General features: G+C 51.8%; 1 protein-coding gene across 2 annotated transcripts; it reads right to left on the reverse strand.

Annotated features, from left to right (window-relative positions):
* Positions 1-154: 154 nt before the first annotated feature.
* SGPP2 (sphingosine-1-phosphate phosphatase 2) lies at positions 155-26,359 on the reverse strand (the record flags this gene model as incomplete). Of its 2 annotated transcripts, XM_082766718.1 has the most annotated exons (6): positions 155-1,498; positions 1,793-2,084; positions 7,216-7,305; positions 9,353-9,532; positions 15,927-16,085; positions 26,111-26,359. In XM_082766718.1, the coding sequence occupies 6 exons, from the start codon at positions 26,357-26,359 to the stop codon at positions 1,470-1,472; spliced, it is 999 nt and encodes a 332-aa protein (XP_082622844.1). In that variant the 3' UTR covers positions 155-1,469. The 2 variants fall into 2 exon arrangements, with proteins under 2 accessions (XP_082622844.1, XP_082622843.1); XM_082766717.1 differs by having other exon boundaries at positions 155-2,084.
* Between the last annotated feature and the right edge of the window lie 1,082 nt (positions 26,360-27,441).

A 27,441-nucleotide genomic window follows, 5' to 3' on the forward strand; every position in this document is an offset into this window, starting at 1 on the left:
GAAGTGCTTGGATTTATCAAGTATAATTTATAAAATTCTGATAGCATAAGACAGCCGTGATTCAGCAGTGAAGTTTTACACACAGACCTGCACAGACGTCCCCGCCGCACCCACCCCGCTCCCCACCGCGGGCCCACCCCCGACCCGCTGGGAGCCTTCTCCCGGTTCCTGCCCAGCTGCCGTGCCTCTGATCCCACACAGCGGGCGTCAGAGAGCATCCTTGGGGCCGGAGCCAGGACACTCTCTGGCGGTGGGGTACGAGGAGAAGACCGAGAGCACCCCGCCTGAGCGGGGACCCACCAGCTTTGGTGGCTCGAACATGGTGCAAGTGCGCTCGTGCCCTGCTGGAAAATTTGCTTAAGCTGTTCGCATGCACACGTGGTGGCAGACGTGTCCACACACACCTTTTAAAATAGTTGAGCCACAGCCTGGGCAAATCTACAGCTGGCTAACGCTTCTGCCTGCACTTCTTCTGGAGATTACTGCCTGGATTTTAAAGCCATGCAGCTCTTGCAAGTGCTCCAGCCGGCCAGCCAAAACTTCCAGCTACGGTTTTTGAACTTGATTCTATTTGCACAAGCAGCCAAGGGATGGCAAAGCACCTCCTTTACATTCTTCAAGTTATTTTATTTATTCTTTATCAGCCAAGAACACAAATGTACATGGTTAAAACGCTTTTACCACACACTGGCAGGAGAAGGCGCGGCGGCCATCCTTGCAGCATTACGCTTCCCTAGCCGAGCAGAACGCGTTCACCGCTGTATTTCCCAACAGCTCACGGGTCCTGGAGCAGATACGCATTTCCCAACGTGCAGCCTGAGAATGAAAGCCCCGGCAGCCCTAACTGCCATCCTACAGCTTTATACAGGTGTTGCAAGGTGCGTGGAAGACCACTGGCAATGCTGCGCAGCACCACCAAGTTAGGGCAGCTCAGCACCACCTCTCGCCGTACCCTGGTCACTCCCAGACCAGCCATGAGGCGTTTTGAGGGCACTGCCTGTCCCCCAACCCCAGCACCATGGGGACAGCCTCGTCCCGGCCCTACAGGGAGTGAAGTCAGGGCAAGCAGGCTGAAGGCGAGCCTCACCGCTGCGGTAACTCTGCTCTGCTGTACAGCACAAGAATCTCTTCCTGGAAGCTGGTTAACATTAGAGAGAGATGTTAATAATCACTTGACATGCTTTGGGTTGGGTTTTTCTTTCTGCTTTCCTTTTTTTTTTTTTTTTTTTTTTTTTTTTTTTTTAATAAAATGGGATTGCAATGGGCAAAACCAGGCCTGCAGGAATGGCTTGGCTATCAGAAGCTGGTGTGAAGAGCAACAAGCACATACCTCATCTGGAACACAGGGCTCTGTCACAGGGGTGGTGACACCAGGGATCACTATCGCAGTTATTTGTGGTCGGTGATTCCCCTCAGTCTTCAGAAAGGGGCATTTGGGGTCAGCGCAGAAAGGCACGAATGCTTTTTGATCAAGTTACCCGCCTTGAACAACTTCTCCCTGAAACGGTGATGCTACGATTTACTTTTCAAGGAGGGAAATGTGCTCAAATCAATCCTAACAGCCCATGCAACAGTGGCACGATGACGGTGGCAGTGAAGCCCACTGAGGAGTATGTCACGAATTTATAGGGCACTTCGACCTCCAGCCTCCTCCGGGCTTCCAGGTCGCTGATGGGGAACTTGTAGCAGTAACACAGCGTGCCGAGGACCACGCTCTTCATCAGCTGACGTGTCAGCAGGATAACAAAGAGCCCTGTGAAGAACCTGGCCAGCACGAGCACCACTGTCATACCAGTAATGAGAGGAAACCCCAAATTTTCGCCGCTGTAGGCTGGTGCTGCGTACTGGTGATTTAACCAAAACCCCACAGTAGCTCCAGCTCCGGCTCCCAGAATAGTAGTGGTGTCCGCCCTGGTCGGGCTGTAATAGTCCAGTTTGGGGTAGTTGTAACACAGGAGGAGAGGCACGGCTATGGACAGCAGCGGGCAGAAGGGGCTGGTGAGCAGCAGGTGGTCTATGCTGTCCCACGCAGGGTACAGGAGCACGAGCAGCACAGCCGAGATCAGCGCCCCACCGATCACGTCCTGGAAAGAGATCAGGTTCAAAAGCTCGGTGAAAGGCCAAATGGGTTCCCAGACGACTGCAAACACCAACACCCGCACTCATAAGCAGCAGAACTGCCTGACCTCAGCACCTCCAGGTTCACAGATAAGGGGTGAGGGGGGGTTTTGCAAACAGCTATGAGGCAGAAGCGACGAGCACCCTCTGTGCTCCTTCCCACCACCACCTCCTGCTCAGGTGCAGGCTCACACAGCCACAACCCCCCCACCAGCTTCCTGCCATTGTCTCCAAGCCCACAGCAGCCAGGATGCTTCCCTTCCCTTCCCTTCCCTTCCCTTCCCTAGCAGCCCCGTGCTGTCAGCGGGTGGCTCTGTTCCCCTCCAGCTCTCCACCAGGGGAAAGCATCTCTGGCTTCAGTCGCCTTCCCTCTGCACCCAGCAGTTCCCAGCTCGGGCAGTAACACGGCTGCTCCCAGGCTTGGCAGTGGGGTCCCCATTTTTGCCCAGAACAAACTCATTTTTGCCCAGAACGAGAGACTCTTCCTCTCCCCTGCCGTCATGCTTTACAGGCACCCTGTACATCACTTGAACAGCAGAAGCAGATGCCCAAGTGCATCTCACAGACAACATTACGATCAGCTGCCTCAGCACAAACCTTCCTCTCATAATCCTACAGGTAATTCCATCACAGCCAGATTGTTGCTCGCTTTGCATCAACAGAAGGACGCCGATGGGTGCCACCAGCCCAGCCAGAGCTGGGCACCTGCGGGCAGGAATAAGCCCCTAAGAGAGCTCTTGCCCAAGCCTCCGAAATCTGGCTGGTACTAAAGTGCCTGAGGCAAGCCCGTAGTTAAAACCTAATTTATTAACAGAGGCAAACCGGGTGTTTGGAGAACTTGATTGTTGTCAACAGCCGTGCTGGGAAGGCGGGCGGAAGGCAGCCCCAAACAGCAGCTGTGTGTGAAAGCAGGTGAATAAAGAGCAGAGCAAGCAGCATCACCGTGCTGCCCCAGGTATGGCTCGGGATGCAACAGAGTTTGTATTCTGACCAAGAAATCCACTGCCCGTGCTACAGCTAACCCCCCACAGCCGTGTCATGTCCTGTTCCCAAGGCTGGGCCCTCCCCAGCAGGTTGTGAGAGCTGAGTACTTCTATGCCTGGTCACAGAGCAACATGAATTATTGATGAGAACTCACTGCTGGTTACGCAGGAATGGGAGGACTCGCTCACAACTGAAATATTTAATGAATTCCTGCTAAGCACATTACTCAGGTACACCCCAACTTCAGCTGTTCACAGCTACCAGGTAATGAATTCACAGCACACTTGGTTTTAAGCAGCTCCAAGTACCATTTTGCACGTTCCTCACACAGATTTCCACCTACGGTTATCTCCTCATCCATTACGTTAGGATAGCCATGGAAATACACAAAGTTATTTACAGATAACTAAAATGTAAAATAATATCAGGTGTCTATATTTCACAAAATAATCCTTCTTCTGATACCAACTTTTAGATGAGGATTTTACACACCAAGACACACTTGGGCCTGGCGCTAGCACACGGCACTGACTCAGAGGAGCTGGGGCTTGTTTCCAGCACAGACATCCCCAAGCCCCACCACTGCTGTGCAGGTCGCTTCCCACCCCGCTATCCGTCCACCTTACACTAGAAGGAGGAGTCCTGACATCCCGATGCCTCCTCCCTGTGTGATGAAGGACAGAAATTCAGCAGCTCTTCACCTGCTTTTCTGTCCCAGCTGTAAGTATTTAACCAAACCCACAGGCTCCACCTCCGCAGTCACCTCTGCGTTTTGCACCTTCTCCCCAGCTGCCACCCGCATTGTTCTGGCACTGGAGCTTTCGTCACCCTCTGCTTAGGGACCTGATTAAAGCTCCCCAAATGGGTGTGGGAAGGAAATATGTGTATTTATTACTGGTAGAAATATATGTTCAAAAAGTAGCACTAATTTCTTTGCTGCTAATTTAATTAGAAACCCTTCGCTTCTATTTCTGTGTATGTTGTAATGTGCACAAGCATTAGTGCAGTAGCGCATGTATATAACCTATAAATACACACGTATTGGGGTGCATGGTCAAAAATCTCTTACTGGTAGGGGTGTGCAACCAAAAGAGCTCAGAGGGCAGTGGTTTATACTGCTTGCAGTATACAGGCTTGGCCCTCCTCCTTTTGGAGGGCCCTTAGCAAACACAGCTTGAAGCCAGGGTGGGACGTGCCCCACGGCCCCACCAGGCTCCGGATGCACCTTGCTTGTCCCTCAGGTCCAGTACCGCAGGGGACAGGCTTGTGCCAAGGCCAAGCCCCAGCCCAGGGCTGTAGGATGACATTTGGCAGTGCAGGATTAATGGTTCTTCCCCCTGCTCTGTCCAGCAAGGGGGAAGACCAGCAGAGGAAGGATTACCCTGATGTCTTGAGAGGAAAAATTGCTTTTCTGACATCTCCACAGTGTGCTTCTCCCTGTGGTGGGGACATGTCCAGTGCTGGCAGAAGCACATTCTTCGTCCCCTCTCCTCCATTTTGATTTTATTTCTCAAGGCCTTACAGCACTATTTTTTATTTTTTTAAGGACTGCAAAAGCACGTGGCTTGGCTGTCTGAAGGCAAGACAAGACCCTGATGTACGCCTCCTGTTAAAACCAAGCTGATGCCGCTGCTTGGAACGGGGAGCACCAAAAAAGCCCCCAGAACGTCAACCCAGCACCCCAAACACAGCCACACTCAAAAATATCACTTTGACTGAATGATCAAGGAGAAAGCAGTTCTGCTCTGTAGGCAGCCACTTACTGCCTGAGCTCCCTGGCTTCATTCAGCACCAGTGTGATGCGATGCTTCCCCTTCCACCCTGAAATGCCTTGCTTGTGCTTCATCCCATGAGGACGGCACTGCTAGCGCACGTGAAGTGCCACTGCTTGTTTACCAGCTTTACAATATTTAAAGATAATTTCAGGATGAATGGTGTTATTAAAAGCCCGTGATCAAGCACGGAAAACAAGCAGGGTGAGCATCACAACATAGCCCATCCCCAGGGGAGTGCTCTGGGCAAAATAAAGGCATCAGCCTGACCCTGTGCTTTCAGAAAAGGAAAAAACAATTACCTGTGTTTACAGAAACAGCTTTCAGGCTTCTTTTTGGTGATAAAAAGCATCCTTTTGACTTCCCCAGCACCGGGCGGGACTGCTTTCCCATTAGGGAAAGCCGGGCACGGCGCTGTCTGCACTGCAGCCAGGAGAAACCCAGCAGCGTGGTGCATTCACAAGGTCCCACTGCTGGCCCCAAAGGGCAAAGGGGAGATGAAAGCCTGCCACATTGCTTTGGGGGCTGCTCTCAGATCATATGAACACAATCTGCTGTGGTATTTCTCCTATCTATTTGGGATACTGCATGCCAAGGAGAACACCATCGCTCTGATGTTCCTACATCGGATGACTCCAACATGCCCTGGCAGTGGTGAGACCAAACTCTGTTTGTCCCTCTGAGATGGGGATCAAAAACCGGGCCATGGTTTTAAGAGGGAGAGGAAATACATACATACATTTCCAAAATACAGTTGTCTGGGGGAAAACAGAACAAAGACAACCCACCACCACCACCAAACCCCAGTCCTACTTTCTCCCATTGCTTTTTTTCCTCAAAAATAATCTCAGTAAAATCACAGATTGTCTGCTTCAAAGTGCACCCAGATTTTTGCTTCTCCCTTTCCAGGTAACTCCCATTCCCACTTTTCACCTCCTTGGGCCCCATAACTGGAGACACACGAGGAAGCGACGGACCCTGCCTCTCCTCTGCTTCCTGCAAACGGGGAATGCTCTCAGGCAGCAGAGGCAGGTTTTGCAATTAAATTCTCTCTGAACAAGGCAACTGTGTTGCTTCCATTCCCTTTCCAAGGCAGAAGCTCCTGGTAACAGCTGAGGCCACTGGTGCTTTTTCCCTTTCTTCTAATCATCGTATTCCTTCTGGTGTGAATACAGCAACACGGACAGCCCTCACCCCACTGAGTGCATCCACAGAGGGCTTTTAGTGGTAACCCCTTTCCGAGTGAAGTGGCTGTGCTCTTTGAGGCCCCCCAGCCCAGCAGCACTGCCAGCAGTGCTGACACAGGCTCGTTTTAGGGCTGGGGCTGCCCCACAGCATGAGCCAGAGCCGCAGCGGAGCGCAGGAGAACCGCCTTGCCCTCAGTGCTCTGGGTCCTTACATGGGAAAATCCAGCTACGCTCCACGTGGATACGTTTTACCTCTTCATTTGCTTTACTAAAACATTACGACTGCTTAATTATACCCTTCGGTATTCACTTCTGGGAGGAGCTCGGTTAAGAAGCCAGGAGGTAGCACCACCAGCAGCGGGTACGGGGTGCTGTTCGGGCCAGCCACACGCTGTCCCTACAGCTGGGGCACGGCCCCAAGCCCCAATCCTCCCTCCAGAAGCACCTGTGGCCGATGCATGGTGCGAGGCTGAGTTCATGCAGCTTGCCCAGCGCTGCCCCAGCTCCCTGCACAGAGAAGCCCCTGGTGAAGGATGCTCGGCCCTCTGAAAGGCAGCATTTCTCACGGTGACACGAAGGAGCTTCCCCCCCCACCCCCCCTTAATTTTAAAGCCCTTTTTAATAGTGTCAGAGGCACAAAGGACTTTTTCTTCTTTACCCTAAAAATCCATCTATATTTAGAGGAGTCTTTCATTATCGTGGAACGGCAAGGGAAATATGCCAAGAATTCTCCCTGATTGACTTAAGGTCACTGGTGAAGAAAGGATGGCTCCAGATCAGCTTTAAGATACTGTTTTGATCCAGTAGGCCTGGGCAGGGAGGTCAGGCTATATTTTATAGACAACCATCACACAAAGGGCTCTCTTTCTTACGCTCATCTATTTGCCTTATTATAGCATCACTATTAGTTATAAAAAAACGCACTATTTCTTCACATGCAGCCAACAAGCAACGCATCTCCAGCTGCCAGAGGAGGCTGCTGGCTGAACAGGGTTCATGCAGCTCCTGGGTTTCCCCGTGGCTGCCTCTGAAGGCACAGCTTACAAACTCCCACAGCGGCACAGGCAAGGCGAGCCCCCCATCCCACAGGGCCAAAGCTGCGCCGTGCACGGGGTGAGGGCAGGGAGGGCAGGGGTTGGGGCAGCGCGGCTCACCAGCACGGTGTGCATCCCTGTGTACAGCCTGCTGAGGCACACCAGCGTGGAGAAGACGAACGCCGCCGTCAGGCCGAGCTCGAAGGGGTACTGCAGAGAGAAGGAGAAGTGCACAGGTTAGGACATTACCCACGTCCAAAAAATCAAGCTGGGAAATCAAACAGCCTGCGGCCTCACACACCGGAGCTGTCCGAAGAGATCCTAGCAGGGGCAGGCCTGGGAAATAGGTGGCACCCGCAGGGTTTTGCCCCTCGACATCCACCTGGCGCGAGGCCTTAGTGCTGTGGGCCTCCAGAGGAGAGGGGCAGCGCGTCCTGCGGGCGATCCCCGAGGTCTCGCTGCTGCCTCATGGCCCGAGGGGAGCCGAGAGCCACGCTGTCTGCCCGGAGATCGATTGTGCTGCGGCAGCGGGGCCGGGGAAATCGATGGCTGGGCTGGAGCTGCCATCCAGCTGCTAGAGCCGTCAGAGCCGCTCTTCCCTCCAGCGTTTAAGGTTTAATCGGCCCCTTACAAAGCTGCTTTTACATAATTCCCTCTCTGGGCTGGCTGCTAGCACGGGGAGAAGCGTTGAAATAAATCAACATTCTTTCTGTAAAAAATCACATTAGATAAAGAATAAGCTGAACACATCAGCCCTTCACTCCACTCATTCAAATCCCATTTCAGGGCTCCACTGAAAACAATCCCAATGGGTTCATTTCACTCTCTAAAGGGCAGTTTTCTGGAGGATTAAAAAAATTTAAAAAGTGAGATGCATTCACTTAATGTAACCCGGCCTCCTCCTCCTCCCCAGAGCCTGACGCCTGGCCAGGCTGGCCGCAGGTGAGTGCAGAAAAGCTCCCACAGCACCGCTGGGCACACCAGCTCCTGCCGAGCCTTCCCTCGGTCGTGCCCCACTGCAGATGCCCCCCCAGTTCATGCAGTGCTATTTCTGCCTCACTTCTCCAAGCCCCCAGCTTATTTATGCCCACTTTGCTCCCCCTGCAGCCTGGGAGCTGGCCCAGACCAGTAACTGATGAGGAGGGCAGCTCTGGGAGACAGCGCTGTAATGCACAGGGAGATCTGTCCTTCTTAATGGAGGCAATTAAACCATTTAATTATTTTGCAGCAGCTTTGTTTGTTTCACGGCAGTTTCCAACAAGCACAAGGCAGCCTGTGAAGAGCTGCAAGCCCCACTCCCAGCTTATCAACCAAGGAGGAGAAAGCAGTGCTGCCCAGGCCTTTTTGGCAGACCCTGCACACAGTACCACAGGCAGGGGTGATGGGGTGATGTATCGCACCCCGACAAACAGAGGAGACGTGCTGCTTTTATACCAGGAGGCTCAGCCCCTGCGAGCAGCTCCACGTCTGCGTCTGGAGGGCAGCACAGCCAGCAGGGAGCTGACAGCTGGCAGCACGGCCTCCGAGGAACCCCAGAGGATCTCCCAGCCAGGCCATGAGTCCTCTGGACTGATTATAGGGGGTTATCTTTGAAACATGCTTGAGGAGAACAAGAACCATGCTTAAAGATGATGCAGCCAGGAAGTTATTACTGCTAAAATACAGGAAATGCCTGTTAGTATTCATAAAATGACATCAAAATGACCATCACAGAGCAAAGATTTTCCAGGAAAAAGCTTACAGGAAGATGAAAGGTTGAAGGTTTGGGAAAAATAATAATTATAGGATCACCCCAAGCAGCCTACAGCAGCGGTGCAGTGAAACTGATGCTACTTCTGCAATAAACAGGCTTTTAAATTGTGTTATGCACTATTAGCCTAACACAAGCAATAGTCAGGGCATTTCCAAGGATGCTTCTCCTTGCATCAGACAAGAATAGGTGACATACAGTTCCCTCAGCGTCACCAGGAAAGTGACAGCCTCCAAACCGCATCTCTGAGCTGGGTTTGTGCTAAAGCAGGGAGACTGCCACACAAATTATTCTCGTATCCATTATCGGCCAGCTACAGATCCCAGGGAGAAGTGTGCAGCAGTGGAAATGAACATAGCTCCTCTGGAAGTGGCAGCAGCTTGGGATTTGTGGAGTTTTCTGCAGTTTGCTGGAAGGAGACTAGCAGGCTTGGTTTTTGTTGCTGTTTATGTTTGTTTTGTGGTGGTTTTTTTTTTTTTTTTTTTTTTAACATTTTTTAGCCCTTACCTTGTACTGGTTCATGGTTGCAATGAGAAAGGAGAAGGAGATGGCAGTAGCTGCCATGGCATGGGTGGAAGGCATCCCGTACTCCGCATCCGTCCGCACCTCCAGCTTCACGACAGGTGGCGAGAGGGGACGAGGCCACTTCAGGATGTCCTTGGAGACCTGCCCTATGTACATCACGATCTGGGGAGAGGAAACGCCACAGGCTGTCAGCCCGCACAGGGAATTTCCACCCTGCCCACCCCAGAACCACGGCTATCTGAGCTTTTCTGCTGCAAAATCCACCGCCCCAAGAGCAGAGCTCATCCTGTGAATTATTAAAGGATTTTCCATTATCCTGGTCAGCGAAGGCAGCAGCTGTTTCCTATGCAGCCCTGTAACCCGATCACAGCTGGGACCATGAGCAGGGCTCACTGACGAGTCACCGCAGCAGCACAGTGCGAGGAGAGCTGGCTCCCGTCCCACACTAGCCAGGTGTAAGTCCCCAACCCGTCCCTTTTAACTCCCGTCCTGCAGCACAGAGGCACCTGAGACGACACCTGCACGAGTGAGTGCTGCGAGATCCCAAAGGGATTTAATGCTGGGAACAGGCGCAAGAGGCAGCACAACAAGGACACGAACAAAAAGGAAGGCATTTGCTTTCTGGTATCCCCACCCCTCCCCGGATAGTACACCCAGATACGTGCAAAGCAAGCTCTGCAGCTCAAAACTTCTTTTTTAGCACACAGATCAGGGTAATTGACACCTGTCATGAAAGCTGCTGCACGAGACAGCTCACTGCTCTGCTTCTTGCAATTCCAGTAGGAAAGGAGAGCTCTTAAAATACCATCCTTCCCAGGCTGTGCTGTTCTGGCACGTGGCTAGCAGCACGCCCATCCACTGCCATGCTCGCCACCAGCTGCACTGCATCCCTCTCTCCCACCAGCCACTTAAAAAATACTTTCACCTTAAGAGCAGAATGGTGAGATTGAGGGTTCACAAAGCAGACCCAGAAAAAAGAACAGAGTTCCACATTCCTTCATCCTCCCTACAGCAAAGGACACACCGAGGGGAGTCCCTGACACCCAGCCAGCCCGAGCAGCCTCCGCTCATTGCACGATAACCAAATGCCAGGGCTGAAAGCAGAAGCACTCTGCAGCAGAGGATAAAGCTCTGAGGCTACCAGGTGTGATACCACTTCAGAGGCAAGGTCGGACAAGCCAGTTTATCAGCAGTCCTCTCTAATGACTTCCACCTGTAGAAGTATTATTAGCCCCAATACACCAATGTATTACCGAAAGGGAAGTGAGTCACCTTGGAAATGAGGGCTGTACTTGGGCTCCTGATAGCCACAAACATGCCGGCTGCTGGCAGGGGAACAGGTAAGCAAAAACACCAGGTGTTCTCACAACACGTTTCTTCTGTTCATTGCAGGATAATTCCTGGCCCTTGTATATTTTTTAAAAACACGTTGTGTGGCCACGTACGGCAGGGAGAGGTGAGACAGCCTCGGCAGGGCAGCGAGGGGAGCCCAGCATGCTCAGGCTGAGTGCTGCTCTCTGCAGTGCCAGACCCTCACCTTCAGCTCCCCCGGGCACAGGGCTTCACGTGCAACGTCCTGCACCAGGGAGCAGAAGCAGCACCCATGGGTGCAGCAGGACATCCCACCAGCTGAGCCGACGGGTTGCTCCAACAAGCAGCTCCCAGACGTGAGGCAGAGCACAGGATCACTGGGGCTCGCCACACGGAGCCCCACAAGGCGTGGGGACACCACGGGGACAGCCACTGCCTTGCGGGGGTCACACCAGCACGGGCTCACAGCAGGGAGCATCTGAGCTGTGCTCCAGGCAGCTCTCATCTGCTGAGGACAGAAAGCATCCGTCTCCTTTAAGCGGTGTGCTCTCTTACGCCACACTTCACTAGTTCCTGACCTTATTTCTCTGTCATTCTGGATTTATTCTCCAGCAGCCCCAGGAAAGAAAGCAAGCAGCCTGCAGCAGCTTTTTCCAACGTAGCAGATGAGAAAGGCCCTGTAACAAACCCTCAAATCATAAACATTGGAGCACTGGAAAGAAGAAGGGAGATGGAGAGGTGAGCATGGAGACAGGCTGGAGATGAACACAGAGCTAAGCTTCCCCCACAGGACTTGACTTGAATTACTTGTTTGCACAACACCAGACACCCTTGGTGGCCCAGAACACATTCAATATGGGTAGAAATTACCCCAGCCTCAGAACGTCAGTAACTCAGGATCATTTAGGTCACAAAGTCGGGATCAGAGGACTGAGGGGTTTTGCTGCAGCTCCCAGCCTACCCTACAGGAGACAAACCACACACTTACGGTGGCTGTGGACAAAGAGAGGACAGTGGGTCAAGGCTTGGCCCTGCAGCACCCGACCACCAGCATGGGTATGCATTTCCAAACCTAAACACCCTAACAGGCATTATTTGATCTGCTGTAGGACAGGGACAAGAAAAAGAACCTTGAAGCAAGTCATCTCTTTATGCTCTACTGTTCTGTTTGCTTCTTCCTTCCATCACTGACGTTTGTGTCCACCTCCTGTCTCATGCCGTGGCTCCCGGTGCTGTTCCACAGCTCTGGTACCAGCTGTGTTTCACCCAGCACCAGCCCCAGACCAGAGCGATTTTCTGCCATGCTGGTGGAAAACCATTTGCAGGCATCTTCAGTGTAAATAATTTTAATTTGCATATTAAAAAGTACCTCTGCTTTTGAATGGGGAAGTTTGTCTGAACCTGGAGACTTTTCCATTACTGAAGCAACAAAGTCAAAACCGAGATGGATGGCGCAGGACGTGATTAACTGCGGATAGCTAGGAGGGGACGTGCAGGAAGGTGGCTGAGACAAGAAGCACTAACACTTGGGGAGAGACTTCTTCCTTGCTGTCCCCCTCTCCAGGGGCTGTCCTGCAGTGCCAGAAGCAACACAAACAGGGCTGTCCCCGTGCCATGCTGCCCACCAGGCAAAGTCCTTCCCCGCTGAGGGCAGGGCAAGGCTCAGTTGCTGCCGTGGGTCAGCAGCCTCGCATTTCACCCCACGAACGCAACCAGCAGCTGCTATAGCAGCACAGCAGCCTCTGGGTCCTTTTCCTGTGACTTCCCTGCTCCCAGTCACACGCGGTCCCTCTCCAGGCACGCATTCCCACCTGAGCCTTTTGGCAGGAGGTGTGGGTGGGGAGCGGGGCACGTCCTCCTCCTGTGCCAGGCCCCGGCCTCCACCCCGGCCTCGGCGCAGGGAGGCTCCCTGGAGCAGTTGGGCTGGTTCCTCCTTTCGCTCTCCTGTACCTGGTCTGCCAAGGGTGCACCAGAACACATCCCTTTTAAACTCACTGTTTTGCAGCTCTCCTGGCCATGCTCTTGATCTGCTAAGGGGATGAAATTTTAGAGGTGCGGGGTCAAATAGCATCGGCAGTTCCTGCCGCGCCAGCCTGACTCGGGACCCACCGGTTTCAGCTCTAAAACAGCAACTCAGTGATCTGGCTCTGGAAACCCTGGATGGACTGCAGAGGTATTTGTCACCTTCCCAGGAAGGAAACTTACAGCTTGAAAGTGATGTCCCTTTTGTTTTCCCTCATACTCACTGTGTGCTGATAGGAGCAACAGAGCACATCAGGAACACCGCGGAGAGGGGGGAAAAAAAAATGAGGATGCACTAATAATAAACCGGCATTTGCAGCAGATTAGCCAAGCAGAGGCAAAGACTGCATCCTGGAAGCGCCAGCTCCTTTCCAGGGCTGTCAAGGCAGGCGTGACTTTGATTCAAGGCAGAGGCACTGAGCCAAGCACCCAGCCGGCGCCGCCCGCAGCCCCTGCAGCCTGGGCTGGCAGATGAGGCTGCAGCAGGAAGGTGCCCCTCGGGGAGCTCTGTGCGCCCCCTGAGAGCCACCCAGGGTGAGGACGGGCAGGCTGGGGAGCCCCAGCACCCAGCAGGCTGCGATGTCCCCAGGCCCACGGCCGCAGGCACCCGGCCGCTCGCTTATCACCCCGGCACACCTGCAGCTCCCCACCCGCCCCAAAGTCCATGCTGGGCGGTTCTTTATATTGTACAATTGGTTGTTACTTATATCGTGCAAACTGCAACTCCGTGGGCTTAAAAGAGGTGTGGGGACACTTCACTTTCACGCACTCGGAAGAAAGAAGTACTCAAGTGAGCTTCCACCTTTTAAGCTGAGATGTGGCGAGCTTAAAGCATGCCCGAGAGCTGTTTTATTTGAAGCTGTTTTATTTGAAGCTGCTTTCCACCTCCAGATTTCCTGGCTGAAGCAGGAGCACGAAGCATCAAAGCCACCTTTGTGCAGGTTGAGGAGCATCCCCTTCAAAGGGCTGAGGAAGGGACGCGCAGACGTCGGGATGCCTTCAGCACCAGCCCCGCACCTCGCTCTCAGACACCAGGCAGGTATTTCACTCATCTGCCCATGAAGAAAAAGGCAAAGCCCACGGATGTGCTATGAATCCCCATAAGAAGGGCACCGTGGAAGCATCACACATGGTTTAAGCCCCCAGAACAGCTGGATGTGACCGCAGCCCGTATTTCCCACAGCCACCCCACTGAACCGACACAAGCAGCTGGTTTTGAGGGCCTAGGACTGGAGAATGCAACCAAGGTACCAAGGGCAGCCTCACCTGCTGCTGAGATGCACTTTGCACGATCCTCCTTACTGCCCTCCTGCAGCTATGAGCCTGGTCCTTGTGTTTCAAAGTTTCCAGCTTAGATGTAGCTTATTCACGACTACCTTGCATACATCTGCTCTTGTGACTGTTTTTATTTCAAGCAGCTCCTTCCCTCCCCTGGCGTTCCCAGCCAGCATCCTTCTCTCCCCGACTTCATTTGGTTAGGGGCTCATCTCAGCTTTCAGCCTCTGCTCAGAAAATAGCCTGTTCCCTAGCCATCCCTGGCCCTGCTCCAGCTGGAATTTATCCTTCTTGAACGTGGGTGATTGGCTCTGCAGAAACTATCGCAGATAAGAAGTCGTGTAGGCCTTGCAAACAGCATTAATACTTCTAACTTTTAAGGGAAGAATCCCCCTGGTTCAGCCCGGGACCCCAATTCTATCATTTGCGCTCCAGCTGCTCCGTGCCATCGGACAGCAGCCTCGGTGTGCCTGCCCCGTGCTCAGCACAGACAGCTTTCTTCACGGCTGCCTTCCCTGCTCTGCTAGCAGCTGTTGTTAGACACCGCTGGGCTACCTTTATTTTCCTCTGTGGCTGTTTGCATCCCATCACCATCTACACAGAAACAGCAGTGTGTTCAGATCCCGATCCTGCCGTAGCACATGTTAGCGAGCTGTCTTGGACCGACCCAGACCCCTCACAGCACCATGAACCCATTCCTGCTCAAAAGCAAGCAAGCCATCCAGCTGAGCTTGCCATAACATTAATGCCAAGTCTACACAATACTTCAAACCCTTTCATACTTAATATAATTAAAATGTTTCTAAAGCTACAAATTGTCCAACATCTGTGTATGTGAAACAGCTTCCCCTTTTCAGTATAAAAAGGCAGCCCCACAACTCCCTTGGTAACTGAGAAATAATGTTGATAGGCATAACATCAGACGGTTGTGTACTCTAATTACGCCAGGCTAGATCTGGCCAGTAATCAGGTAGCCTCCTTGCCAGGTAAAGGCAAGGCAAGTCTTCAGAGGCACACAGGCAGCTTGGAGGAGTCACTTTTGAGCAATATGCAAAGCCAGAAGGCAGTGACTACCAATTATCATTCTGTGGCACACTTCCAGAAGCAGTAGGTGTACTCCTGGCCAAAACCCAGCTCTAATTACACAGTGTCCACCTACTTCTGAATTTCATCTGCAAGTTATTTTTCCTGTTCTCTTTATAAAAAATTATTGACTAGGGTTACTGGCACAGAAGAACTGATGCCTTCCATCCAAGACTGGATGCATTTTAAATGTATGACCCAATTCAAGTTGTTTTTATTATTTCTAATCACGTTATTTGGACAAAAGTCAGGATATTATTAACCAGAATTGACTAAGTCAAGGAGAAGCATTGTTGTAATGAAAAAAGCTAAGTATCACATCCAAGTTTTAATCAAGTTTCAATTTCTCAAATCAGTGTAGACTGACAAACAAATCTCCAGGGTCCATCATCTTCTTACCACCATGCTTCTTACCTCCCTTCTTTGGTCTAAAACAATCTTATTTGGGCAAAGATGTAATAAATATCAAGATGGGCAGTGGCAGTGACAGAACAGACGTTCCTGTATAGAATAAAGTGCCTGTTTACCCACTGGTTTTCAGAGCCAGAAGAGAAACCCACTGCATTTAGGAAGGCTGAAGCAATGCTGAAGCCTGCTGATTTGAGAATGCTTCAGTATTTCTGATAGACAACACTGCAAGTAGCACCCCAGGTATGAGGAGGGGAGCAGTAGTCAAAGATATTGCCAGGTCCATGTTCAAGCATTCACCCTAGCAAGACTGAAGACACTGAACCACATAAATAATGTTGGGTTCTTCTGTTTGTTTGAAGAGGTTTTGTTTGTTTGAAAGGTTATTCTTACTCTTAAATACCCTTTTGCTACAGGTAAAGAATTAAGTATGTGCTTAAGTGATTTAAATACTTACAGACCAGATGATTATCATCCTTCTGGACACAGAGTGATCGATGTTCCAGTAGGTAAATGGAAGGAAAGTGATATAAAAGATCTCTTCACCCAGAGCAGCTGAAAACTTGAATAAGTAGTAGTAGAAGTAGTTCTTCACAACATATTTCTGTGGACAGCCCTGAAAACAACAGGATTTTAGAAACGTTTAATGAGTTAGAAAACTATATCAAACATCCAAGGAATTTCACTGTAATGGTTCCCAACCCTTAAACTAAATAATTTGTTAGAACAAATGTCAAGAAAAAATTCAATTTTTATACTCAAAGACCATTGTAACAACTCAATTACACTTAGCAGAGATCAGAAATCCATTAGGACTAATTAAGGGCAGCAGTCACATCTACGAAGGTTTTCCAGAGATCAGATCAATCCTTGCTCCAGGCAAATTATCTACATTTAATAAAAGGGCACTGATGCTTTTATTTCCAAGTTTCAACATCTGCAGTTAAAAAGAGCCACTACTGCTTTTGCTAGAAGAGCGTTTTGAGATGAAATAAGTGAAATGGAATCACTGGACTGCTTCTTTTAAAATGTGCCTCATTAAGTCAGACAAATTTACTTCAACAGGCCTGGAAATTTTACTTTTCTCTCTTCTGAGTGGCAGGCAGCCCGCCGGAGCTGGGAAGCCACACGGAGCTGCATGTGGCACAGAGGACACGAGGGTTTGCTGATGATGATATCTAGGACTGGGACATCACCAAGCAGCCTGCTATGTCCTGCTGCAGCATGCAGCCAGGTTGTATGCAAACACCTGTATGCTTCTGGAGAAAAGGGAACGATGTGTATGAAGAGGATTTGGGAGGCAAAAGCTATACACGAGGAGGATTTGGGAGGCAAGAGAGCCAAACTCTCTTCATCTCTCCTAAGAAAAAAAGACATGCATGGGATTTGGCTGGGTAAATAGGGGCTGAAAGAGCATCCTACAGATTAGGGCTGCAAAGGGAACACAAAGGTTTCAGAGACTCCCTAGGTAAAAGAGCTTTGACGTAAACTCCTAAAGCTCAGAGGAAAGCTATCATGCTTGGAGCTGATTGTGAGCCTAATCCACCAGAGAAAAAGCCTCATCCTACATGACAGTGCGGAAGCATAAGAATTGTCTAGGAAGTCTAGACATCCAATTGTGACTCATTTTGAGAGCAATTAGACATTCTAGTCCCTTCATCTGCCTTCAGTACGGAGACGAGGCGAACTGCCTAAAAACCACCGAAGCAGGATGGAAAAAGACTGCATTCATTCACCTACTGCAGGAAAAAAAAAAATATATTAAATTGATTTTTGCATCAATAAAGAGAAAAGATGAGTCAACACTTCTGAAGTGCTCGGGCTGCGGGAGCGTTCCCCCATGCATTAGTGCTGGAGGTGGCAGCTCAGTTACCGGCACCGATGGAGCTCTCAGCTGAAACGTCTCGAGCCTCACACACCAGTGAGAGAACACCCCCGGTGCAATTAGCTGCGATGCTCCTGCCTGAGATCATTAAACCATCTCTGGTCATATCTGCGGGTCCCCGAAGAACGCTTTCTGCCAGCGCCGTTAATTCCTCCATCAGGCGGCAGTCCCCAGCGCCCCAGGAATTACAGGCTTTAGATAAGAGATGAGCAGACACGTCCCCACGGTAATTCTTTTCTGCTTGAAACCTCATGGGGTGAGGGATAAAACTTCCTAATTACAATAATCTGTTTTGTAGGGGGGAAAAAAAGCAATTGTATAATTATTCTGGTTCTAAAAGAAATTGGAGCTAAAAATACTTGGTGGCAGAAGGCAGGGCCAAATACTTCCACACTGCTTCTTAGAAGCCTTTCTTTTTCTCTCTTCTCCTCCATCACAAGTCATCTCCCACTTGCTAGTTTGACTTGTTTAAACACTTTTTTTTTTTTTTTTTTTTTTAATAACACACCAGCAGTTCTGAACGAGGTGCAAGACAAAGCCCACAGCCGTGACAGGTGACGGCAGCAGCCAGAGGACAGGCGCGAAAGGCATCTCGGAATAGCTCTGCTTGCTTTCAGAGTGCGTGGCAATGAAAGTTCACAATCCTCATGATCCTAAAGTCGTAATTATGGAAAGCCCACCAAGCCTGCTCCTCGTGCCTCCGGACAGCAGCCCACAAACCCTCAGCTAACGCTTACTCCCCACGTCCCTTTTTTCCTGACAGAAAGAAATATCGCTGCCTTTTACAGAGCGTGTGAATTTGGGTGAAGGTTTAGCATCTCTCAACGCTCGGAGGTTTTCTCAGCCCACATTTTTACACGACTGAGTTTTAGCAGATGAGTTTGTGCCTCATGGACTGCCGTGACTCGCGGCCTCCCGTAACCTCAGAGCACCCGCAGTGAGTCAGCCCCTCCGTCCGTCCCCGTCACTACTCGGTCAGAAGCAGAGAGCTTTTAATGGGCAATAATTAAGGCTGTAGGGAAAGCCAGAATTTTAAGAACATTTCAGAAGAAAAGTACAACAAGCCGCAGCATTCCCAGACACGGGAGACAGATAATTTCAAACAAATGACCCTTCTCATCTACTTGGAACAAAATCAGCTGCTCAAATTATAAGCAATGCGCGTGAGTGTGCAAGTCTCCCTGAATGAAGCCCCTGCCCAAAATATTCACACAGGAGCAGCTATTACAGCTCTGCCCAACTTGCCCATCTCCGCACACTGACGGTGGGAAACCCCTCTTCCACCCCTCTTCCCAGTCCTGTAGGATCTCCCATGTAAGAGCTGAACGGGCACTGGCTTTTCTGCCCCATCTCCAGGCACCAGCCCTAGGGCTCAGAGCCTGACCCAGAGACACCATTAACCAGCGTTTTGAAACCAGCTCTCAGTTACTTGGGATCTTTCAGGAGATGAGCACGATTAATTAAGGTTCTTGAAGTCGCTACATGACTTCACTTGCAACAGAAACTTGGCAGAAGGTTTGGAATTTCTCCCCCAGAGACCCTACTGAATGCATTGTGATTCTTCTCACTTCGGGGATTTTTTACACTATAAAAAGTCACGAAGTCTAGAGAAGCTGCTGAAGACAAGGCACATGAAAAAAGCCCCAGAAAAAAGCCCCTGCTGTACATGCAGACAGTAGAAACCAGACAGCTTGGTCCTGCAGTGCAGTATGGCACAGAGCATGAATCTGGGGGGTAACACTGGGGGGAAACAGCACCAGCCTGGAAACTCGCTGCCCCAAGGTGGGATGGTGGCAGGACAAGGGGGCCGTGTCCCCAGGAAGGGGCCCTGCATGGCTGCAGCACCATAAGCTTCTCTCAGGGATGGGATGGAGGGCACAGCACCAGCAATAACGTGAGGAACAGAAGCATGGAAACAACTGCAGAGATGTTGGAAAGATAGGAGAGGGGAGAGCAGTGGCACACAGCCTACAAAACGCACATAAGGAGCCCCAAGGCTTGACAAATCTCACCTAGCCAAACTCATGAGTGTGCAGCTCCCTGCTCTGCCCAGGCACTTCTAATTAGGTTGTGATTCCCCCTCTCCAGAACGTGATGCAGCCAGGGCACGAGAGCTGCCCAGGTTTGTGCAGTGTCCTTGTCCTTGGAGAGAGACCTGCGGCTAACTGAAAGCTGAGAGGCTACAGGATGGAGAAAAGCCAAGCAGGAGAAAACCCTCTTTAAATGCGACAAAGTTCCCAGAAATGGCTCGTCTGCCCCGTTGGTTAGTGCGCAGATAGGCATCACCCAGATAGGCATCACCCAGATAGGCATCACCCAGATAGGCATCACCCAGCCTGCAGCCGCTGTGCACGTATTTATAGGGGCATGCACTGATGGCATAATTATTAGGGACAGCCTTGAATCATCGTTTATTGAATCATCATTTAATGCAGATGCAAGAGGTGACAGTGGGAGAGCTTCCAGCCAGCCCCGGCGCTTTCAATGCTCTCAGACAAAGCAGCAGTCTGAAAGTCAGGGGGAGTTCTGGTAGCATTTCAGCAGCTTAATTCATCCCAAGCACCAAGAAAAAAAAAATAAAAAATCAAAAAGCCATTATGCAAAGCTCTCAGCGAGGTGCCTTAGCAGCTCCCCAGCCACTGTCTCTCGCAGCTCTCATCACGCCTTGATCCCACCTTCCCCCTTCATCCCCAAAGGATGGAGGCACACATGTCATCACCAGCATGGCCAGCACAGGCCCAGGACAGAGAAGAGAAGACACCTCAGCTCTTTTATCTTCAGATGCTTTTCCTTTCCACCCTGATTAGTGCTTGGGAGGCAGGCTTAATTATATATTTCTGTACATCATTCTGGAAGCAACATAATTAGGCCTCCTTCCTTCACTGAGAAGGCACAAATAGACGTAACAATCTGCTGGGTTGTTTGAATATAGCATGGAATATGGTGAGACTAGAGCTGACAGAGGACTTGCTTAGCAATTAATAGGAAGAACTGATGAAGGAAGAAGAATCATCTTCCTAAAAGAAAGCTTTCTTAATTAAAAAGAAAAAAACTGAAATCTCTCAGAGACATAAGGCAGTGGCTGCCAACTAGGCAGATCTCTCGTGGAGGACAGTGCCTGCAGCCAGCTGGAGGACACCCACTGCTTCCTGTAATACATGAGCAGAAGCCCTGTCTGTCTGTCCACCCAGGACGGACAGATTGCACTCACATCACTGACAGCAGGCTCTAACCTGTCCTCGCCAACACCAGCGATGGAGGCTCCGCTGCTTGCTGCAGGCCATCTCATATTTATGATACCCCCTGGATCAAAAGGCATTGCATAGCAGTCAGTTCTCAACCCTACCTTCAACTTGATGATATTGATTTCTGTTCTTGTCCTCCAGCTCCTCCTAACTCCATTTCTCCAGCAGCAGCCCCCACACTCACATTTCCAGCTGGTTCCTCCCACGAGGCTAAGAAACCTCTTCTGAAGAGCCTCTGTACTCACTGCTTTCTGTCCAAAGAGGTTCCTTGTGGCACTCCAACAACTCCAAGCCACTTAACTTCATAAATCCCTTCCTTAGCAGATGCCTGGAGAGCTGACACCCCAATTCCTACCTGCTCCTACACTTGGGATTCCTAGATATCATTAATAATCATACTCATCCGATCTGCCCCACACAATGGTGTCTTGGTGCCACAATTGCATTCCCTTTCTCCTAACATCACTCGGGCAGCACCCTATGTTCTGTGGGACCTTGTCCCTCTCATCACTACTCTAGCTGCCCAGGAACTCCTCAGGCTTCCAGCTCTTCAGCTTCTGGTTTTAACCACTGACAAGTGGCATCAACAGCAGCCTCCTGCCAAGGAAGGTGCACAGCACCAGCACTGCTTATGCATAGCAGCTGCTTATCCACAAGCACTGGGAAGGCTTAGCTCAGCTCCTCCATCCTCTCAGCAAGCCACCAGCCCTGCTGTCCCTGCCAGAGGTCACGCAGGTTGGATGCGAGCTGCTCCAGGAGCCCTGATGGAGGCAGAGGGAGAGCTTCCCAAGGGCTTCAGCATCTTCCTTACTCCAGGAGGACTGGCTTGTGCAAAAAGAGGAAGGAACGGGGCACAAAAGAGGCAGGAGAAGGAAAGACAGAAGGAAAAGGCTGCCCTTCCTCCCTGATTTGCAGTGGGAGAACAGGTTTGTATAATTGCGTTTTAATTCTCCAGAATTACACTGCAATTTCATGAGGTACACCACGGAGCCTACGCCTCAAAGTGGTAGAGGAAGATGTTTCAGGGGTTAGATAGCTGCAGTAGTACCTGCGGAGAGAGGAAAGAACCCAAGAAGACAAATTACTGACTGCTCAAGAGGACGGGGATTTCAGCCACAAAGCAGATCAAGAAACTCCTCCACAACTCAGCGGCGTTTTGTACTCCACAGGCTGAGTACCAGCAGCAGCAGCTCTGCATGGGAGCTGACACCACCGCCTCCTGCTCGACTCCCTGCCAAGGTGACCCGAGTCGGAGCCATCCCAGCACTGCCACGGCTGCCGGACACCCGGGCTGGGGTGTCTGGGAGAGAAGGGGCAGCCCCACAGCGCTGCTCCCAAAATGAACCCCTTCGTCCCACCCAGCAGCACGATGGACCCAGCCGAAGACCGTTTCCACAGCAGAAGTCTATCTGGAGAGGCACGGAGCAGCCAGGCTCCTGGAGGAGCGAGGGGCAGAGCAAGGCCTGGGGTTCACTGGGCAGCCATGGTGGCAGCCACACAGCCCCCAGCAAGGCACGGGGCGTTTCAACAGCAGCCAGGGCTGCAGAGGCAGCTCCGAGGCCACTTGGGATGAGAGATGTAGATGGGATGCATGCAGCATGGAGCTTAACAAACGCCTCTCCCCATGCCAGCTCACCCCAGCACTGACCCCATGGGGTCACGTCCCTTCTGCTCCCCCAGGGGCTCCTCCTGTAGCACCCGGCAGCCTGGTCTTTGCTCTCCTGTGGCACAGCTTCGGTGCCTGACACCAAGTTCTCCTGCGAAGCGAGGCACCTGCACACCCTCCACATGCACACAGACCCCATCGGGTCTAACTAGCTGCAAAAGGGACAGACACAGGGTGCTGCTGGAGCCGTGGCATCGCCCCGTGGGCACCTGTGCTGCCAGGCTCGAGGAGCTCCACAGCAGGACGTTGCGCTGCCACTTGCTTCCAAAAAGACCGATGAAATACCTTTTTAATCCAGCAATATATGTTGACTAATGTAGTAGTAAAATGGTAATAAATTAGCAACATAACCCTGCATGAAAGCATTTGTGTACCTCTAAATCTAGACCAGTAGCTGTTTACCTTGGAAAAAATAAATTACAGGTGCCAACTACATGGAAGGGATACGGAGCCCCATGAAGCAGGAACCTGAATAGTCTTATTAAAAAAAAAAAAAATACTTAAATGTTTCTCTCGCTTTAGACAACACCGTCCAGACATTTAAGGCCTCAGATGTACTTGCCTGCAAGGCCATAGCAGGCAATAGTCCCCTTCCACTGCCCAGATGACCTGTAAGTGCTTCCCATACAACACGCACGGGAGGTAATGTAAGAACTGGCTGTCCAAAGGAATTTTCCAGGAGAAGAGATTTCCTCTGGCCCCTTGCCCACGGAGCCTGCCCCAGACTCCAGAGATACAGAGCAGGAAAATGACAAGAGATGAACTCCTACTCTTCTGCTTGATAGCCGAACTAATGGCCTGAGACATTCAGCAGAATTATAAAGCAGCAAGTGGCTTGCCTCCAAGCAGGGGAATTAATCCCAGGATCCTGACAGCTCCTCATTACGAGGTCCAGCAGCCTCCAAAGGGATGACTCAGGCTGTGCTGAGTCACGAAGCGCCCGGTCCCAGCACCACCACAGCCCCTCCTGTACCCCCACACCAGCAGCAGCAGCCCTAACGGCACCATACAGCTACACACAATCCCTACTACCATCAGCGAGTGAAGTTTCACAAATGTTTATTAGCATTGGGTGCTTCTAGAGCAAGATCTGCCAGGTCACTGAGTGCTGGTCACAGATGGCACGTGCCAGGCTTCGACACAGCTCTCCAGCCATCCCGTCTGGGACGGGGCTGTATGCCAGCGCCAAAAGGGAGTCACAGTCATCTCTTGAAAGCCTCTTGCACTTACAGACAAACATCCCTCAGTGGGAGATGAACCTCAGTGGTTCCAGAGGAACCTTCAAACAAATCTCAGATGCAAAATCTGTTGCAAAGGAACACTGCAGAGAGACCCCAAAGCTCCGGGACAAGTCTGTGTCAGGCTGCCAGGCACCCCACCTGCATGCTGCCAGCAAGTACCCACACCTCCAGATGGAAGCGTGTTTTTATCCACCTTTTCCATTGCCCTTACCCTCGCCTCCCTGCCATCAGTCCCCGCGCACGAGGCAGAGCCGTGCGATCGGTAACGGCGAGCAGGCAGCCTGCAAACACCACACCGCCCGGAGCAGTTCTGGCAGTTAAGGTATAACTGCAGAGTAAATATGAACTGTGCTCCTTCACAGTCTGAAAGAGAGATTGCAGGAGATGATAAAGCATCTCGGAAAAGGAAATGGGGAGAAGAAATGAGTAAATCGCTACAGAAAACTTGAAATAAGATTTCCCCCCCCTCCTTTTTTTCCCCCCTCTGTTGCCTTTAATTCAGGATATCCGCTTCAGGACAGAGCTTCCATCAGGAGCCTACAGATAAGCAGCGCTCTGCTTTTCGAATACACAAAGCATTTTTTTAGTTATTCACTGAAAGACTGAAGAAGCCTTTGGAAAGTTAGTACTTGTTTATATACAACTTACAAGTATATAAACTTAAAGAATCAACAAAAAAAATCAGGACAAATACCTTCCAACCAGTTTCCGATGTAGACTCCCTGTAAATCAGACTAATGGTAGAAAGGAGTGCAGAAGTCCTAGCTAGAGACACTGTAACTATAAGAAGTTAATGTCTTGTCTTCTGTAATGATAAAACCCATCAGTACCGTCAATTAAAGCCCTTGGGTTCAATACTAAGCCTGAGCCAGGGCATAAATAGCACATTGCATTAGCAACACCATGAATTATCCTCAGATATCAGTGTTTTCACTTGAAGTTTTTTTTTTTTTTTTTTTTTGTTTGTTTGTTTGTTTTTGTTTTGTTTTGTTTTTAAAAAAAGCAGGGGGGGGAGGTTCTAACTGATCTGGCAGGGAACACAGAGCATGGACTAAGCAGCAGATCCAATGCTTAAGAAACACTTTACATCCAGGTACGTCACTCCTTGCCTTGCCATCCCACAGCAGCTCCTGGGGTGGATGGGGCTGAGGGATGAATCCCAGGAGCACAGCCAGCCACAGTGCTGCTGAGAGCAGCCACGAGGCCTTAAAGAACACATCAGCTGCAGGTGATACCTTGCAGAAGGCACTGCTACACCATGAGCAGCAGCACCAGCAACAAACATGTGGGTAATTAAATGTCTCTCCCCCAAGTCCCATCTCACTGCCCTCCCTCGGGCTCCTCCATGAGCATCCAACCCTGCCAGGCATCTCCATCCCCTCCCAAACCAGCACCAGCTGCACCCTCAGCACCCCTACCCCCATCCAGCCCACCTCGGATGGGGAGCCCAAGAGAAAAAGTGGGTGCCAGGGGGATGGCGCTGCTGCAGCCCCAGCAGCTGGCCAGCAGCCTCACTCCAGCACACAATTACATGCTCTACAGGTATGACCAACCTCCTGGTCGCACAACAGCTCACACAGGAGAACCTGAGAGCTTCCAGACTACTGTATCATTGCAAGAAAGATGAAGTAGTATGGAAGTTGTTACACCACGGAAGCCATCTGTCCCACTAACACAGCCTTTGGGGTCCCCGGGCTTCAGGAAGGGGTGGCCCCAGCTGAGCACTGAGCCACCAGGGTCACCGGGGGTGAGCCACAAGGGCGGTGCTCTGGCACCTTGCTGCAAACGCCCACAGCAAAGAGCAAGAAAACATCACTGATCATAAAAGCTTATAGCTGAGGACTTTGCTACTCGTAGCAGGCTCCTAAACCTGTGTTTGTGTTTTTTTTCCAGATTCATCAAGGCCACCCCAGGCCATTTAGCAACAGAGAATGGAGGACGTTTGTTTGGTGTAAGGAAAAGCCACGCTCAACTTTGCTTTCTGCACCAGGATGGAAATCCCGAACCCCCCTGCTGGGGCTGCCAGGGCCCGTTCCCGGGGGTGCATTAGACCCTCCTCACAGAAACGGGCTCCGCAAGAGCCAGGAGCCTTCCTTAACAGCTCTAACGCCACCCTTAAACACTTGTCAAGCTGTTACTTCCCTCTCCATTTCCTTGAGATCTAAATTCAATGCGTTCCAGGACCGGGCAGTGAGTTTTTTAGGTGGAAAAAGGCCCTCCCGCTCCCACGGCGCGGTGCCGTGCCCAGGCAGGACGCATTCTCCCTTCCAGCGAGGCGCTTTGGGCTTTCCTTATTGCCGCGGCAGCCGCAGCGATCGCTCCAGGTGAAGCGACCGTCCCTGCCGGCGGAGCATTACCCCGGGGAGAGCTTCGGTGCCAACACCGCTCCATCAGCCACGCTGAGGAGGCAGCGGGCAGGGCCGGCCGAGGGCTCCCCACGGCTCGGGGCGAGCCCGCACCCACCGGCAGGCACCGTGCGGGAACCGCAGCATCGCGCACCCCCGGCCGGGCTCCCCCATCCCCCGGCCGCCCCCGGCCCTGCTGAGTCACGGCCCCCCCTTCCCCTTTCCTTTCCCTTTCCCCTTCCCCTTTCCCCGCACTCACCCGTGAGCCGCGGCCGCCCCGCACCCCGTTGTGCGGCCGGCAGCCGGCGCTGCCCCCCCGGCGGCGCGGCGGCCCCGCGGCGGCCCCATTGCAGGCGGCGAGGAGCGGGGACTCCTCGGCGGGGTCTCCTCCGCCGCCTCCTCCTCCTCCTCCTCCTGCGCCCGCATCGCCGGCGGGGAAGAGCCCGCAGCAGCGCTGGAAGCGCGCCACGGGCTGGGAGCCGCGCAGGGCCCGCAGCAGGCGGCCCATGCTGCGCCCGCCGCCGCGCCGCAGGTGCCCGGCCACGCCCCGCTAAGCCACGCCCACACAGGTGCGCCCGGCCACGCCCCGATAAACCACGCCCTCCTCCGGACTCGCCCCGATAGGCCACGCCCCTCTGAGGCCACGCCCCGGCGGGTGGCTCCGCCCCTCCGTGCGCCAGGCCACGCCCACTGGGTGCATGGGGGCTTGGCGCTCAGGGCATAAAATGGCCGCCTGGCGGTGTGGGATGGGTGCACACAGAGTTTGGGGAAATAGATACACCTGTGTATAGACATATAGAGAGATAGATAGATATATATAGATAGATAGATAGAGATATAAATAGGCATGTCTGGGGAAATAAAGCTGTACCTGTGAGCATGGGTGTCTGGGTACTGCTTGTCTGAACAGGCGTGCCTCAAGTTGTGCCAGGGGAGGTGCAGGTTGTCAGTGAGGAGACGTTTCTGCTCACAGAGCAGTCAGGCACAGGGACGGGGTGCCCAGGGAGGTGGTGGTGTCACTGTCCCTGGGGGTGTTCAAGGAAAGGGTGGATGTGGTGCTTGGGGACAGGGTTTAGTGGTTGACACTGGTGGCAGGGGGACAGTTGGACCAGGCAGTCTTGGAGCTCTTTTCCAACCCTAATGGTTCTATGATTTCCAGCTCTTGGTTAATTTTCTGTTCACTGAGGCCTCCGCAAACACCAAGGAGGGATGTGCCTTCAGGAATTTACCATCTTCCTGGCTGCACCTTAGGACACCTGTGGCATTAGATGACGGCAGCAGATTACTTCCACCAACACAGATTATTTTAGCAGAGGCAGTACTGTGCACAGCCTTACCCCCGCGTGTCCCTGGGGTAGCCTCAGTGACAAAAGGCTGGAGCCAGAGAAATGACATGGTGCAGGCCACTGGGTGGCCCCATGCAGGTCACTTATTTCCAGGGACACAGGGATGCTTGCAGGGCAGATTGTGGGATCACAAGAAGGGCCACAGAGTAAATGTGGAGGGCCACGGGGACGATGGAGGGTTTGGTGAGAGAACTGAGAGCACAAAAGTGACAGTTGCAGTGGAAAGCTCGTAGTAACTTGGAAT

The sequence above is a fragment of the Aythya marila genome (assembly GCF_965140915.1).
Source record: "Aythya marila genome assembly, chromosome: 9".
NCBI lineage: Eukaryota > Metazoa > Chordata > Aves > Anseriformes > Anatidae > Aythya > Aythya marila.